The sequence below is a fragment of the Schistocerca nitens genome, chromosome 1 (assembly GCF_023898315.1).
Source record: "Schistocerca nitens isolate TAMUIC-IGC-003100 chromosome 1, iqSchNite1.1, whole genome shotgun sequence".
NCBI classification, from domain to species: Eukaryota; Metazoa; Arthropoda; class Insecta; order Orthoptera; family Acrididae; genus Schistocerca; species Schistocerca nitens.
In genome coordinates, this window is record NC_064614.1 from 1,082,702,289 (window position 1) to 1,082,716,369 (window position 14,081).

The window sequence follows — 14,081 nt, forward strand, 5'->3', positions numbered from 1 at the left end:
AGACACAAATATGCCACATTCGATCAATGACTCAAAAGCAGTTGTAGAACAGAGTAAAAAAAAAAGAGTGGCTTGAACAGAAAGATAGTGAGGCACAAAATACTGCCTCTCAAAATGACACCAGGACATTATACCATATCGTTCGAGAACTTATTGGAGCAAATAGTTTTTCGAACGGCTTCTTAAGGGATAAAAATTGCAAACTTCCAATCACAAAAGATGAACAATCTGCCCAGTGGATTGAGTATTTCAAAGAACCATTAAACCAGCCCAACACACTTTATGCTTAAGACATTGAAAATTAGCCAAAAATGCAAAAGTTGATGGTAAAAAAGTGATATCACTGCACGCCATTCACATGTAAAACCAATAAATCTGCTGGTTTGCATGAAATCTCAGTTGAAATTCTATATTATAGAGGTCTTAATTCACCATATCCACACAGTATTTAATTTTGGAAATCATCACTTTTACTGCCACTAGTGACACATTTGACGCATTCATGAACAATGGCCAGTTAGGTTTCACAATTCTCTTTTGTATGCAAGTAAGGGAAAACTATGTACCGTACTTTGTTACAGCTCTTGCTATCAAGTATTTGTTTGCCGAAACATATTCTTGATTAAATCATTAACAATAGTTCGGTGTGGCAAAGGATAATCAATCTAATTATCTCAAGCACAGTACAGTGTTGAGTGGCATAATAATTTCATCAGAGTAACACAGTTTTCTAGGTTGGATGAGAAATGACAAAATTAAATACGATTGCATAGTGAAAAAGTGTTTGTGCTAATTAACAGTCTCTACCAGCCCGACTACAGTAAACCTTCCAATACAGATTGATGTAGTTGTTGCACCTGTAATTTCTGGCCACGACCTCTTTCAACATAGGTTTCACTCATTTAGTATCTAAAGTCAGACTCTAACATGAACCTATATTATGATATTACATGATTGCGTGCTGGTCACAGACTTTTAGATGTTTAGGTATGTAGTAGGTGTTGTTTGGGGTCAGGTGTGGTATTTAAAGACAGGTGTAAGAATATGATGTGATTTCTGAACTACTTAAAGTTTCAAAAATTGTTTAGGTTAGATTTTGTATGGACAGAAGAAGACTTCACTGTTATTGAAGGTTGGTAAATTATAAAAGTATACATGACATTGTTATGCTTCTTATATAGAAATCCTCTACATACAAGTATGGCATCAATCTTTAAAATAATTTTTTATATCTATAAATTATTGAAAATCTTAATTAGTGAGAGATGTCACCTTGTTCAGAAAAAATATAGCAACAGAAGTTCAGTGTTGAAGTTCAGTATTTTGTAACCATTAGGGCAAAATAGGCAATCAAAATTATGAGGTTCCAAAACTCCCAATGTCAGTTATGTTGGAATTTAATTATTTTCAAGTAATTTAAAGTTTTTCCCAGAAAGAGCGAAATATCTGCACACACATCTATATACATACTCTTCAAGCCACCATACGGCGCATAGCAGAGGGTACCGCATATTACCACCAGTCATTTCCTTTCCTGTTCCACATGAAATAGAATGAGAAAATCACAACTGACTAAAAGCCTCCATATGAGCCCTAATTTCTCACTTTTTATTTTCATGAGTTTTATGCAAAATGTAGGTTGCCAGCAGTAGAATCGTTCTGCATCTAGGAATTGGAATCTGCCTGTTGCTCTCCATCTGTGGGTCAGTGGATATCATGTGAGAAAGGCCAAGCTGAGTTTTGCACAAGCAATGCTTTCTAAATCCATGGTGATCTGTGGACAGAAGCTTTTCTGTTTCAAATAAATTTATTATATTCGAACTCAGATTGTCTTCTAGAATTCTGCAGCAAACCAATGTTAAGGACATGTTCTTTCACCTTTCTTATATATAGAAGTCACCTGTGGTTTTTCCACTCGCTTGAGTCTTTGTGCTGGGCAAGAGATTCACCATAAATGCAAGCTAAGTAAAGAGGTCAGTGCCGCAGAGTACTCCCTATAAAACCAAATTGGGCTTCCATCTGGACCTGGCGATTTATTTGTGTTCCGCTCTTGCAGTTGCTTCTCTTCTTCACAGGTGCCTATTTCTGTGTGCTCCACGCAGAAGTCTGTGCAATATTCAAATGATTATATATTTGTATGATCCTTCTGTGTGAATGATTTTTAAAAAATGAAATTTAAAGCTTCAAATTTCCTTTTGCTGTATTCTATTGGTACCTCAGGCTGGTCAACAAGTGACTGGATAGAAACCTTTGACACCTTTAGTGATTTTATTTATGACTACAATTTTGTCGGGTTTTCAGCAGGGCCTTTGGCTGAGATAGAATGATGGAAGTTGTATGCTTTGCACATTAATCTTCCTATGCACACACAAATGTCTACAAACTTTTGCCTGTCAACATTCAGGTCTTCTTTTTTGAATCGAAAGTGCAGTAATCTCTGTTTCCTCATAATTTTCTGAATTTGATTATTATGCAGGGGATGGTCCATCACATTCTTAAACCGCGTACTTGACACTCACACCTCCAGAGTGCAATTTATATTCAGTTTAAACTTCGCCTATGATACCTGTACATATATCATATTGGAGCTGAATAATGACAATTCATTGGCTAAGTAGAAAGCTAACAACTGCCTATCTGTTTTTGCTGGTGTAAATACTCTCTTAGTCTTCTTGATGGGTTTATTAGCTTTCGTAACTAATGTCACTATAATATTATGGTCACTAATCCCTGTGTCTATAGTGACATTGTTGATAAGGTGAGGCCTGTTTGTAACTACAAGGACTAAAATATTTCCATTGTGTGTGGGTTGTATAACTAGTTGTTCAAGGCAGTTTTTGGTAAACGTGTTTAAAAATACTTCACAAGACCATCTGTCCATACCAGCTGCAGTGAATCCATAGATGTCCCAAACCTTCAAATGAAATGATAATAGCACTTTGCATTCTGTCAGTTAGTTCAAAGTATTTCCCTACTTATTAGAGTTGAAATTTCCATTTAATTAACTGAGCTTCTAGTGAATCTAATTGTATCATTGGAATCAGAAAGACAAATATAACCAACTGAACCATAAATTTAAATGGAATGTTGCATAAATAACAGTTTGATGCATTCATGTTTGTTATACATATTACTTGCACAGCTGCATTAATTATAGACTGAAAAGGCAAAACAACATTTAGTTATTCATGGCATAGAAAACATAATAGATGGAGGAGCTTCCAGCTTGTGATGTTTCACGTACAATCCACACAAAAATCTTCATAAACGATTTGCTCGTAACACTTAAATTTATACTCATTGTTAATAAAGTTCTCTTCTTCATAAATGTTTCTCTTGTCATTACCTGTCTCCATTTTACATCATCTTTGTTTTGGTCATCATCAGTTATTTTACTGGCCAAATAGCAAAACTCATCTACTACTTTTATTGCCTAATTTCCTAATTTAATTCATTCAGCCTTGCCAGATTTAATTTGGCTACATTCCATTACCCATGTTTTGCTTTTGATAATGTTCATCTTATATCCTTCTTTCAAGACACCATCACTTCCTTTCAGCTGCACTTCTAAGTCCTTTGGAGTCTCTGACAGAATAACTATGTTATCACTCATTAGCAAATCTCAAAATTTTTCTTTCTCCTTCCTGAACTTTAATTCCTTCTTCAAATTTTTCTTTGGCGTCCTTTACTGCATGCTCAATGTGTAGATTGAATAACATGGGTGATAGGCTACAAGTTTGTCTCGCCTCTTCCTCAACCACCGCTCACTGGAATTTTTGCAGTCTTCTTTCAGTCTGAGGTACTTCCCCTGTTTCGTATTTTGTGCTCACCAGACTGGCTGCCACAATCATCTCAATAATTCTGATGAAATATCATCTATTCCAATGTATTTGCTTCAGCTTAAGTTGTTCAGTGCTCTGTCAAATTCTCCTCACAGTATTATATCTCCCAGCTCATCTTCATCTCCTTTGTATATACGCTCTATACACTAGTTCCACCTTTCAGCTTTCCATATTTTGCTTAGTACTAGTTTTCTATCTGAGTCTTGATATTATCTAAAAACAAAGATGATGTGACTTACCAAACGAAAGCGCTGGCAGGTCGATAGACACAAAAACAAACACAAACATACACACAAAATTCAAGCTTTCGCAACAAACTGTTGCCTCATCAGGAAAGAGGGAAGGAAAGGGAAAGACGGAAGGATGTGGGATTTAATCTCCAAAGACCCCTTTAATTTCTATGCAAATGATATCTATCTTTCCCCTTGTAGAATACCCTTGTATGTCCTGTAGCCATTCCTGCTTAGACATTTTGCAGTTCCTACCAATCTCATTTTTTAGATGTTTGTATCCCTTCCACCTGCTGCATTGATGTATTTTTATATTTTCTCCTTTCATCAGTTAAATTCAGTATCTCCTGTGATATCCAAAGATTTCTACTAGTCTTGTCTCTCTACCTATTTGATCCTCTGCTGTCTTCACTATTTCACCTCTCAAAGCCTTTTCCCTGTTCTAGTCAATTTTTACCTAATGCTCCCTCTGAAATTCTCAACAACCTTTGTTCTTTCAACTTATATGGGTCCCATGTCTGTAATTTCCCACCTTTTTTGCAAATTCTTCAGTTTTAATCTACAGTTCATAATGGGTAAATTAAATTCAAAGTCCACATCTGCCCTTGGAAATGTCTAACAGTTTAAAATCTGGTTCTGAGATCTGTCTTACCACTATATAATCAATCTGAAACCTTCCAGTATCTCCAGGTCTCTTCCATGTATACAACTTTCTGTCATGGTTCTGAAAACAAGTGTTAATTATGATTCAATTATGCTCTGTGTAAAATTCTACCAGGTGGCTTCTGTTTTTTCAATCCTTTACTCCGGTCATGCTCTTGTGCTATTTTTCCTTTTCTTCCTCATCCTACCGAATTCCAGTGGCCCATCTGTGTGCTCTCCTTCATGATGGGATTTATGGAACATGTGTGAATGAATGAATGAACGAACGAACATCAGATGTGCAATGTCTCCTACATATAAAGTGTGGAATCTGTCAACTAGTGTTGTTAAAATTTTATTCTGCCTGAATATGTGATTCTAAATAGCTACATGTGCCTCTTGATTTCACCATGTGTTTTTGTTACAGGACTACATAGAGACCAGCTTGTCAGATAGGAGTGATCCAGAAAAGTACCTCAGAAATTTATATGATCTGTATGCAAGGCAAGTGGTTAAATATTTTCATAAGCAAAATAGAATTTTTTCCCCAATATTTTTATTTCCAGAGGATAGCCTTGAGTTTTTGTGTGGATGTCTTTAATAAAAACAGTAATCAAAAGATATGAATGTCATAGAGGCATTCCCTTAAGGAGAAAATGTCCATGACCTCATTCTGTTGGATAGCTTTCTACATTTAGTACTCATAGCCACAAAGTTTTGTTTCCATTCAATAAGAATATAGGTAATAGAATGGTAATTGAACCCTATATTACATGCAGTTAACAAAAGAGTGGAGACTGGTTAGTAATTCAAGTTAGAAAATTGAGTTGACACGGCCTGTTTGTAGTATGAAGATGTTTATTGAACAGGAGTACCTTGAATGCAATACAGTTCATGGAGGGGAAATTATCACATTGTGAATAGTATGGCATTGTACGGAAACAACCCTATTTCACAGAGTTCTTAGCCAGTGTTCAGGAAAGGCTTCTTATGAGGATCTAGCCAAAAGTGTGCCAGTAGTAACAGAGGACAATGAAGTATTCCTCACACACATGTCACACAAGATCACAAGTAGATATAATTAAACTTTGTTTATTTGAACAACTAAACTTCAAACACAAACAGTTTGCTGTTTCAGATGCAGTACAACAAAAGAAAATAAACATTCTTGAGAAATTAACTGCAGTAATGTGAAGGAAAAGTTAATCACAAACAATTCTTCTTCAATGAAATGAAAATAGAGTATTGAGAGCATAGATTACATTCTCTTCACCAATGAAAAGTCTATCTTCAAAACAAAGGATGTATTCAGAGTTCCATCTCATGAGTGGCACAACTTGTCCACGGCACAGGACACCAAGGCCCGCAGCACAGGTTGTGGAAGCACAGGCTTCTAGGCGGCAAAGGCAACATACAATATGAGGCGGTGTACAAACAGTGATACTACATCAGTCTCTGACTGTCAAAGACAGAACTGGTGTGGGCAGAAGTACTCCTGTGACAGAGAGTTACAGTTTCCTATTGGCTGTTGGATTTGCAATGTATGCAGCAAGAGGTGCATGTCTAGAGTGATGCCTGTTGCTATCTTCTGTGCCCTCTGGTTGGCTAGTGGGAGGCCCTCTGAGAACAGCTGGATAGTGCAGAAATCAGCTTGAATGCGGGGTTGAACTGATGATAACCCACTAAGTATAAATGTGTTGTGGGTTGGCAGCATCAAAGGTGAAACTGAGAGAAGGCACGCCAGACATATTATCAGCTTGGTGCATCTTTACATGATTGAGGGTTGTTATGTTCGAGGATGGAATAATTATTTGCACCGCTAGCATAAAATCATACTTAAACAAAAAGGTGCCATCTCTGTTGAACTGCAAACTCATAATCTGCTGTCACTTTGCAGCAACTAACTCATCCATGAAGACATAGCAGTACACTCAATTTCAGTAATAGTTGCTTCAATATCTCTATATTAATTATTATTTGGACTATGACTTGTTTTGTGATTACGGAAACAACTGTAAATAAAATGAAGGCCAAGAAAATTAATTAAGTTCCAATCTGAGATCTCAATCAACCACCTTAGGCTGCTGTGGTTGTTCTGTGTAGATAAAGGACTAATGCATTAAAATTGAGTGATATTCATTTGAATGATTCAGACATGCCTTATAAATCTTTTGGTGCGGTGGTGTGAGTTAGACAATTACCAGGATGGTTCTTTCATTGTTACATCATAACCTTTCTTCCTTTTTAGAGTGCTGGGCTCTGTTCTGTAATGATTTCTACATTTAGTCGCATGTCTAAATATTTTCTGTTATATTTGACTTAGTTTGCTGCCCCTGCTCTCCTGCTGCTCCTCACCCTCCTGCCACCAATGCCACCCTCCCGCCATCCTGCCATCAAAGTCCCCCTCCACACTCTCTTGCCACCAATGTGTCCCCTCACCCCCCCTCCCCACCCTCCATTCACCTATGGCCCCCTCCCTCCTGCCACCTCAGAACCCTCACCCACCTACCCCCACTGTCCCCTCCCACTGGCCCTCCTCTGCCCCCTCCCACTGGCCCTCCTCTGCCCCCTCCCACACACCACACAGCTCTTCCGTGTCTTCAGTGATGCCCCCATTTCTCCCACGCTGGCCTCTGTCCAGTTACTTCATTATCATAGTAAGATTCTGGTGGAGTATTGTTTCTCAGTTATGCATTATTCAAGTTCCTGTGCCTACAGACATAAGTTTAATTGGCACTGCTCATTCTTGAAGCAGGTAGAATTATAATGGTATTCTGGTTTATGCCACTCTACTAATTTTGACTTCTATTTTAAATAGGACTGTGAAGCTTTCAAACAGCTTGTCTCGTTTCGACATGGGCAGTGACAGTACTTACCTGAGTAAATTAACTCGGAATATATTTCAAGAATATTTGGAATCTTATATAAGGTAATAACAAATATTTTATTTAATCTTTAAATCAGATTAGGCTTAGAGTCCTAATCCTCATCTTTAGTGTGTCACTAGACCTGTGACTATTTTACTATAAAGTTGTATGATAATTCATTGTAAGGTTTTTTTATGTACCTACACTGTCGCAGTAAGTACATATTTTATTCATACTCATTTTGCTTCCCTTATTTGGATATTGTTTTAATATTACAGAAATCCATTAATTGAAAATAATACTCCTATATCTATGATTTTGAAGTTACACATGCCTTCTGTTTGGTGGTTGGTGATACATAGTTCTGGGAGCTCAAATTCTGTGAGCTAAATCTGTATTTTGTGAACTGACATTCTGAATCTGAGTTAGTCAGTGCACTCACAGCATGACTCACTGGATGGAATTGTGGATGTCTGTCAGGAATATACGATTATCTACATTCAAATATCAAAAAGATCTGTAAGACCTGTTAATAGCTTGAGTAGTAATGTTCACTGTAGCCAGGATTTTGTTCTTACACACTAGTGCTGAACATTTTTTTTAAACAGTGTTTTTGAGAATGCAGTGCCATACTTTACTTTTCTAATTTTAAACACCCTCTTCAATATTATTGCTTCCCAAAGTAGAAGCTTTCCTTTAATTTTTATTTTGTTAACTTTAACCAGTGTAAATGTATTTTAATTCACTTGTGTAGGTCACAGTGTAATGCAAACCTTTCTAAGTGACTTGACATAATGTCACAAGCCCTTACTCCATGAAAAATATTTGTACTATATTCTAGAGGAATTTGTGACAGCTGGTGGTGTAGTTGACACCTTACAGTAGCAAAGTGCAAAAGGCTGCCGGAAGTTGTGACTAACATATTTGGGCACATAGAACTGGAACAAAACTGAGGAGTTTCCATGGAAACATTGCCAAATTATCATTATATGATTGCTGATGACAGGCATACAAAGTAGCCATGCAGAGACCACTTCATCTGTCAATAATCTTCACTGTTTAATAGACTGTGGTAAAAAGTTACCCATAATATAGCATATGTAACTACTTTGACAGTTGCTCATCTTTATTAATGTATACCTTGACTTATTCCTTGATTCTTAGAGACTTACAAAATATGATTTACAGATGAAGGAATATGGATAGATGAACACATTGATGGGTTGATGAACAAATACAAGTATTTGATATCACTAGATGAATTGCATGAAGTAGAGATACCCTTTGACAGTTTTTTGTTTCTGTTATCTCCCTATGCCTTTATAATTATGTATTTTAAATAGTTGCAGTTTTGCTTGATTTCTCCATTCTCAATGTTTTTCTTCTTTTCCCTCATTTTCATGAATATGGTTCTAGACTTAGTCATAACTAGATTGTGATCATTAGTGGGAAGAAAATGACTGTATCCCTGTCTTGCACTCCTTTTAACCAGCACTTTTCTCTTGGTATATCATTCTTATTGTTCCCTCTTGGTTCTTGTACATATTGTATATCACATATCTCTCCCTATAACTTCCACATCTATATCTACATGGCTACTCTGCAAATCAAACTTAGGTGCCTGGCAGACAGTTCATGGAACCCCGTTCACAGTAATTCTCTGTTATCCTATTCTTGAGCAGTGCGCAGAGAAAATGAACACACAACTTTCTGTGTGATCTCTGATTTCGCTTATTTTACTATGATGATCGTTTCTCCTTATGTAGGTTGGCATCGGCAAAAGATTTTTGCAAACAGAGAAGAAAGTTGAAGATTGAAATTTTTTGAGGAGATCCCACCAGAACGAGAAACACTTTTGTTTTAATGATGTCCATCCCAACTCCTACATCATATCTGTGACACTCTCTCCCCTATTTCATGATAATACAAAATATGCTGCTCTTCTTTGAACTTTCACTATGTACTCCATTAATCCTGTCTGGTAAACATCCCACACCAAGCAGCAGTAGGCCAAAAGAGGATGGACAAGCATAATACAGGCAGTGTCTTTAGTGTTCTGACAGTAAAATGCAGTCTTTGGTTCATTTGCCTTCCCCACAACATTTTCTGTGTGTTATTTCCAATTTAAATTGTTTGTAATTGTAATTCCTAGGTATTTAGTTGAATTTATGGCCTTTAGATTTGATTTAGTTATCATATAACCGAATTTTTATTGGATTCCTTTCAGCACTCAGATAAATGACCTCATGCTCTTCATTTTTTAAGGTCAATTGCCAATTTGTGCACCATACAGATATTGTATCTAAATCATTTTGCAATCACTTTTGATCTTCTGATGACTGTACTAGACAATAAACGACAGCATCATTTGCAAACAACCTAAGACGGCTGCTCAGATTATCCCCTAAATTGTTTGTATACATAAGTAACAACAGAGGGTCTATAACACTACATTGGGGAATGCCAGAAATCACTTCTGTTTACTCAATCCTACCTATTTTTGGTGACCATTTTATGTAGTTGAATGCTTTTTCTAAGTTGACAAATTCTATGAAGAGAAATTGATTTGTCTTTGTTTCGCCTCCATTAACAAGTGCACCCTCAGAACTGCCTCTCTGGTTACATTTACTAGTCCTAAAGCCAGACTGATTGTCACTTAATAGTTTCTTGATTCTCTTTTCCAATCTTCTGTGTATTATTCTTGTCACCAACTGGGAATATGTGCTGTTAAGCTGATAATTTGTTACTTCTCATTTTTATCCGCCTTTGTAATCTTTGGCATTGTATGGATGTTTTCCTACCAAATGTCTGACAGTCACTGTCTGTCTCCAGTCTCTCATATTCTACACAACTAACGTGAGTAATCATTCCATCACCACTCCTCCAATGCTGTAAGATAGTCTGAAGGCATGTTTTCGATCCCTCTGGCCTTATTAGGTTGCAAAGCTTCCGAAGTGCTGTCAAACTCTGATTCTAATGCTAGATGCCCGGTGTCTTCCAAATATACATTCATTCCTTCTTCTATTGCATCAGTAGGCAGGTTCTTTTCCTTGTAGAGGCCCTCTATCTTCTGCATGTAACTGTGGAATTCCTTCCATACTCTTAATTTTGATGGATTGTTTTTAATTTCAGCAAAAGATACAGTGACCTTCCTATATACTGAATCCATCCTTCTGATGAACATTTCATTTTTGATTTCTTCACATTCTTTCTGCAGCCATTTTGATTTATTCCCTGCTCTTCATATTGAATTAAGTCATTAGTGACTAAATAGTTGTATACCTTTATTTCTTGAATATTCTTGTGAATCCTTTCATCAATCAAGTCAGTTATTTCTTCTGTTATGCATGGTTCCTTCATAGTTACCTTCCTTGTACCTATACAGTGTGTGTGGGAAAAAAAACCTCCCTAGTTTAAATGTGTCCTGGAATCTGCACAAAGTGACATACTCTATTCCAGTTTGTGGTGTTTGATACATCAACTCTCCAAGCTAGGCTCCCCTGCAGTTGGTAGATCTGCTTGACCTTGAGACGGCACAAGTACTGTTTGTTTCCTCTGTTCCCTCAGTTCAGTCCAGGCATGTGTGCAGTGCAGTGCAGAGCAGAGCAACTCAGCAACAATATGTACTTCGCTACAGAAAGTGCAGTGTGTCATTTGACTTGTGAAAAATGAGTCAGTTATAACAGTGCAACATAATTTTAGATGTCAGTATGGTGGTGAACCACCTACAGCAAAAACTATCCATCATTGACTAAAGTCTTTCAAGGAAACCAGTAGTGTTTTAAAGGCAAAATCACCAGGTAGACCGAGAACTTCTGAAGATGATGTTGAACAGATGCGTGTTTCGTGTGTTCGGAGCCCAAAGAAGTCATTGGCCAGACATAGTCTACAATTAGAAGTGCCTAAAGGTACTGTGTGTGATGATGTGCTTAAGACTTAAGTTGCACGCCTAAAAATTGCAACTGTTACATGAGGGCTGGCCCAATACCTTGGCCACTACGAAGCCCAGCTTAACCCCACCGGACTTATTCTTTTGGAACCACATAAAAAATATTGTGTACAGTGAAAAGATCAGAGACATCAATCATTTACAGAAAAGAATTGCTGCAGCGAATGGGACAGTTACACCTGAAATGTTAGTGAATACGTGGTGAGAAGTGGAATATTGTCTCGACGTGTGCAGGGCAACAAATGGATCCCACATTGATGTCTACTAACTTTAAACAAAACTTGAAGGAATTCTCTTTCATGATATGTACTCATTGATGTAATTTTTCATTTATTTCCCCATTAAATTTATACTTAAAACTGGGGAGTTCTTTTTCAAACACCCTGCATTTATCAGCCCAATTTCTGTGATTGCCCATTTTTAGGTATGTCCATTTCTCTTCTACTGAAATAGCTGTTGTGTTGTCCAGCATAACAGTATCTACAGTGCCAGATAATTTCAAACACAACACAAGTAATCATTCCTCAGTACATTATTTCTACCAACATCACATTTCTTTACACGTTGCTTCTCTTAATCTTCAGCCTATTCTTTTTCATTACTATACTGAAACCTAAGTCTGTATCTGCTCCGGGGTATGCCTTACAATTCAAATCTGATTTCTTTTGGAATCTCTGTCTCAACATGATGCAATCCTTCTGGTATTTTCCCATGTATCCAGATATTTTCCAAGTATACCTCCCTCTCTTGTGGGCCGTGAGCAGTGTATTGAGTGTGTATTGAATACTATTAGCTGAAATTTATGTTTAACTCAAGAAATCTTCCTCTTATTCCTAGTTCTGAGCCCCTATTCTCCTGTAATTCTGTCCTCTATTCCTTCTCTTTCTTTGCATTTCAATGCCCCATGTTACATGATAGTCATCTCACTTTACATACTGAGTTATCACTTCAGTGGCCTTATGTACACTACCTCTTCTGCTTGTGATTTTGGAATTATACCTGAACTACTATGGCTGGTGTTGGTGTGCTTTTGACTCAGATGAGAATAATCCTATCACCGAGGTGTTCACTATAAATCACCCTTTGTCTTACATTCCTCATCGTCATTATGGTCTTCAGTCCAAAGACTGGTTTGATGTAGCTCTCTGTGCTACTCTACCCTGTGCAAATCTGTTCACCTCCGAATAACTACTGTAATCTACATCCTTCTGAATCTGCTTACTGCATTCATCTCTTGGTCTCTGTCTACGATTTTTACCCCCTACACTTTCCTCAAATACTAAATTGGTGATATTTTATGGAGATGGTGTATTACAACTTTAATGAATGTTAAGAAGTGCATTATGCAATACACAGCTGTAATGGTATATCTTATTAGAGATGATCAATTTTGGTCTAGGACTAGACCATCATTGTGTCCAAAAACCATCTCAGCCGTGCATTTGTATAACTCTGGTAACAGTTACCAGATGTACATTGTTTCGTCATTGATATTGGCTGTAAATATGTAACATTCTGCCCATTTAACTTCATAAACATATTTCAGTATCAAAATTTCAGTTTCAGAAGCTTCAGTTCTCTTCTCATCTAAACTGCTTATAATCCATAGTTCAGTTCCGTACATAGCTACAATCCATACAAATACTTTCTGAAAAGACTTCCTAAAACTTAAATCTATATTTGATGTTAACATATTTCTTTTCCTCGGAAACTCTTTTTCTTGCTATTGCTGGTCTACATTTTCTGTCCTCTCTACTTTGGCTATTGTCAGTTATTTTCCTGGAATTTATCTGCTACTTTTAGTGTCTCGTTTCCTAAACTAATTCCCTCAGCATCACCTGATTTAGTGTGGATAAGTTCCCTTATCCTTGTTTTACTTCTGTTGATGTTCATCGTATATCCTCCTTTCAAGATGCTGTCAATTCTGTTCAACTGCTCTTCCAAGTCCTTTGCTGTCTTTGACTGAATTACAATGTCATCGGCAAACCTCAAAGTGCATGCTCAGTGTACAGATTGAATAACGTTGGGGATAGTCTACAACCCTGTCTCCCCTTCTCAGCCACTGCTTCTCCTTCATGCCACTTGCCTCTAATACCTGATATGCAGTTGTAGTACAAGTTGTAATTAGCATTTTGCACCCTGTAGTTTACTCCTGCTATCTCCAGAATTTCAAAGAGAGTACTCCAGTCAACAATGTCAGAAGGTTTCTCCAAGTCTACAAGTGGGTAAATGTAGGTTTGCCCTTGCTTACTTCTCTTCTAACCTAAGTCGTAGCATCAGTGTTGCCTCTCGCGTTCCTATATTTCTCCTGAATCCAGACTGATCTTCCCTGTGGTTGGCTTCTACCAGTTTTTCTATTCTTCTGTAAAGAGTTTGTGGTTAGTATTTTGTGGCCATGACTTATTAAACTGATAATTAAGTAGTATTCACTCCTGTCAGCACCTCTGTTGGAATTGGAATTACTATGTTCTTTTTTAAGTCTGAGGGTACTTTGCCTGTCTCATACATCTTGCACACCAGATGGAAGAGTTTTTGTCATGGCTGACTCTCC

The 14,081-nt window shown here is 37.3% G+C and overlaps 1 protein-coding gene across 1 annotated transcript in view; it reads left to right on the top strand.

The window, feature by feature from the left end:
* The window catches only part of LOC126198461 (exocyst complex component 5), a 113,162-nt gene that overhangs the window by 47,960 nt on the left and 51,121 nt on the right, over positions 1-14,081 (top strand). Inside the window, exons 8-9 of the mRNA XM_049934809.1 lie at positions 5,142-5,218; positions 7,533-7,643. Coding sequence (XP_049790766.1) covers positions 5,142-5,218; positions 7,533-7,643 — 188 coding nt within the window. The remainder of the gene's footprint in view (positions 1-5,141; positions 5,219-7,532; positions 7,644-14,081) is intronic.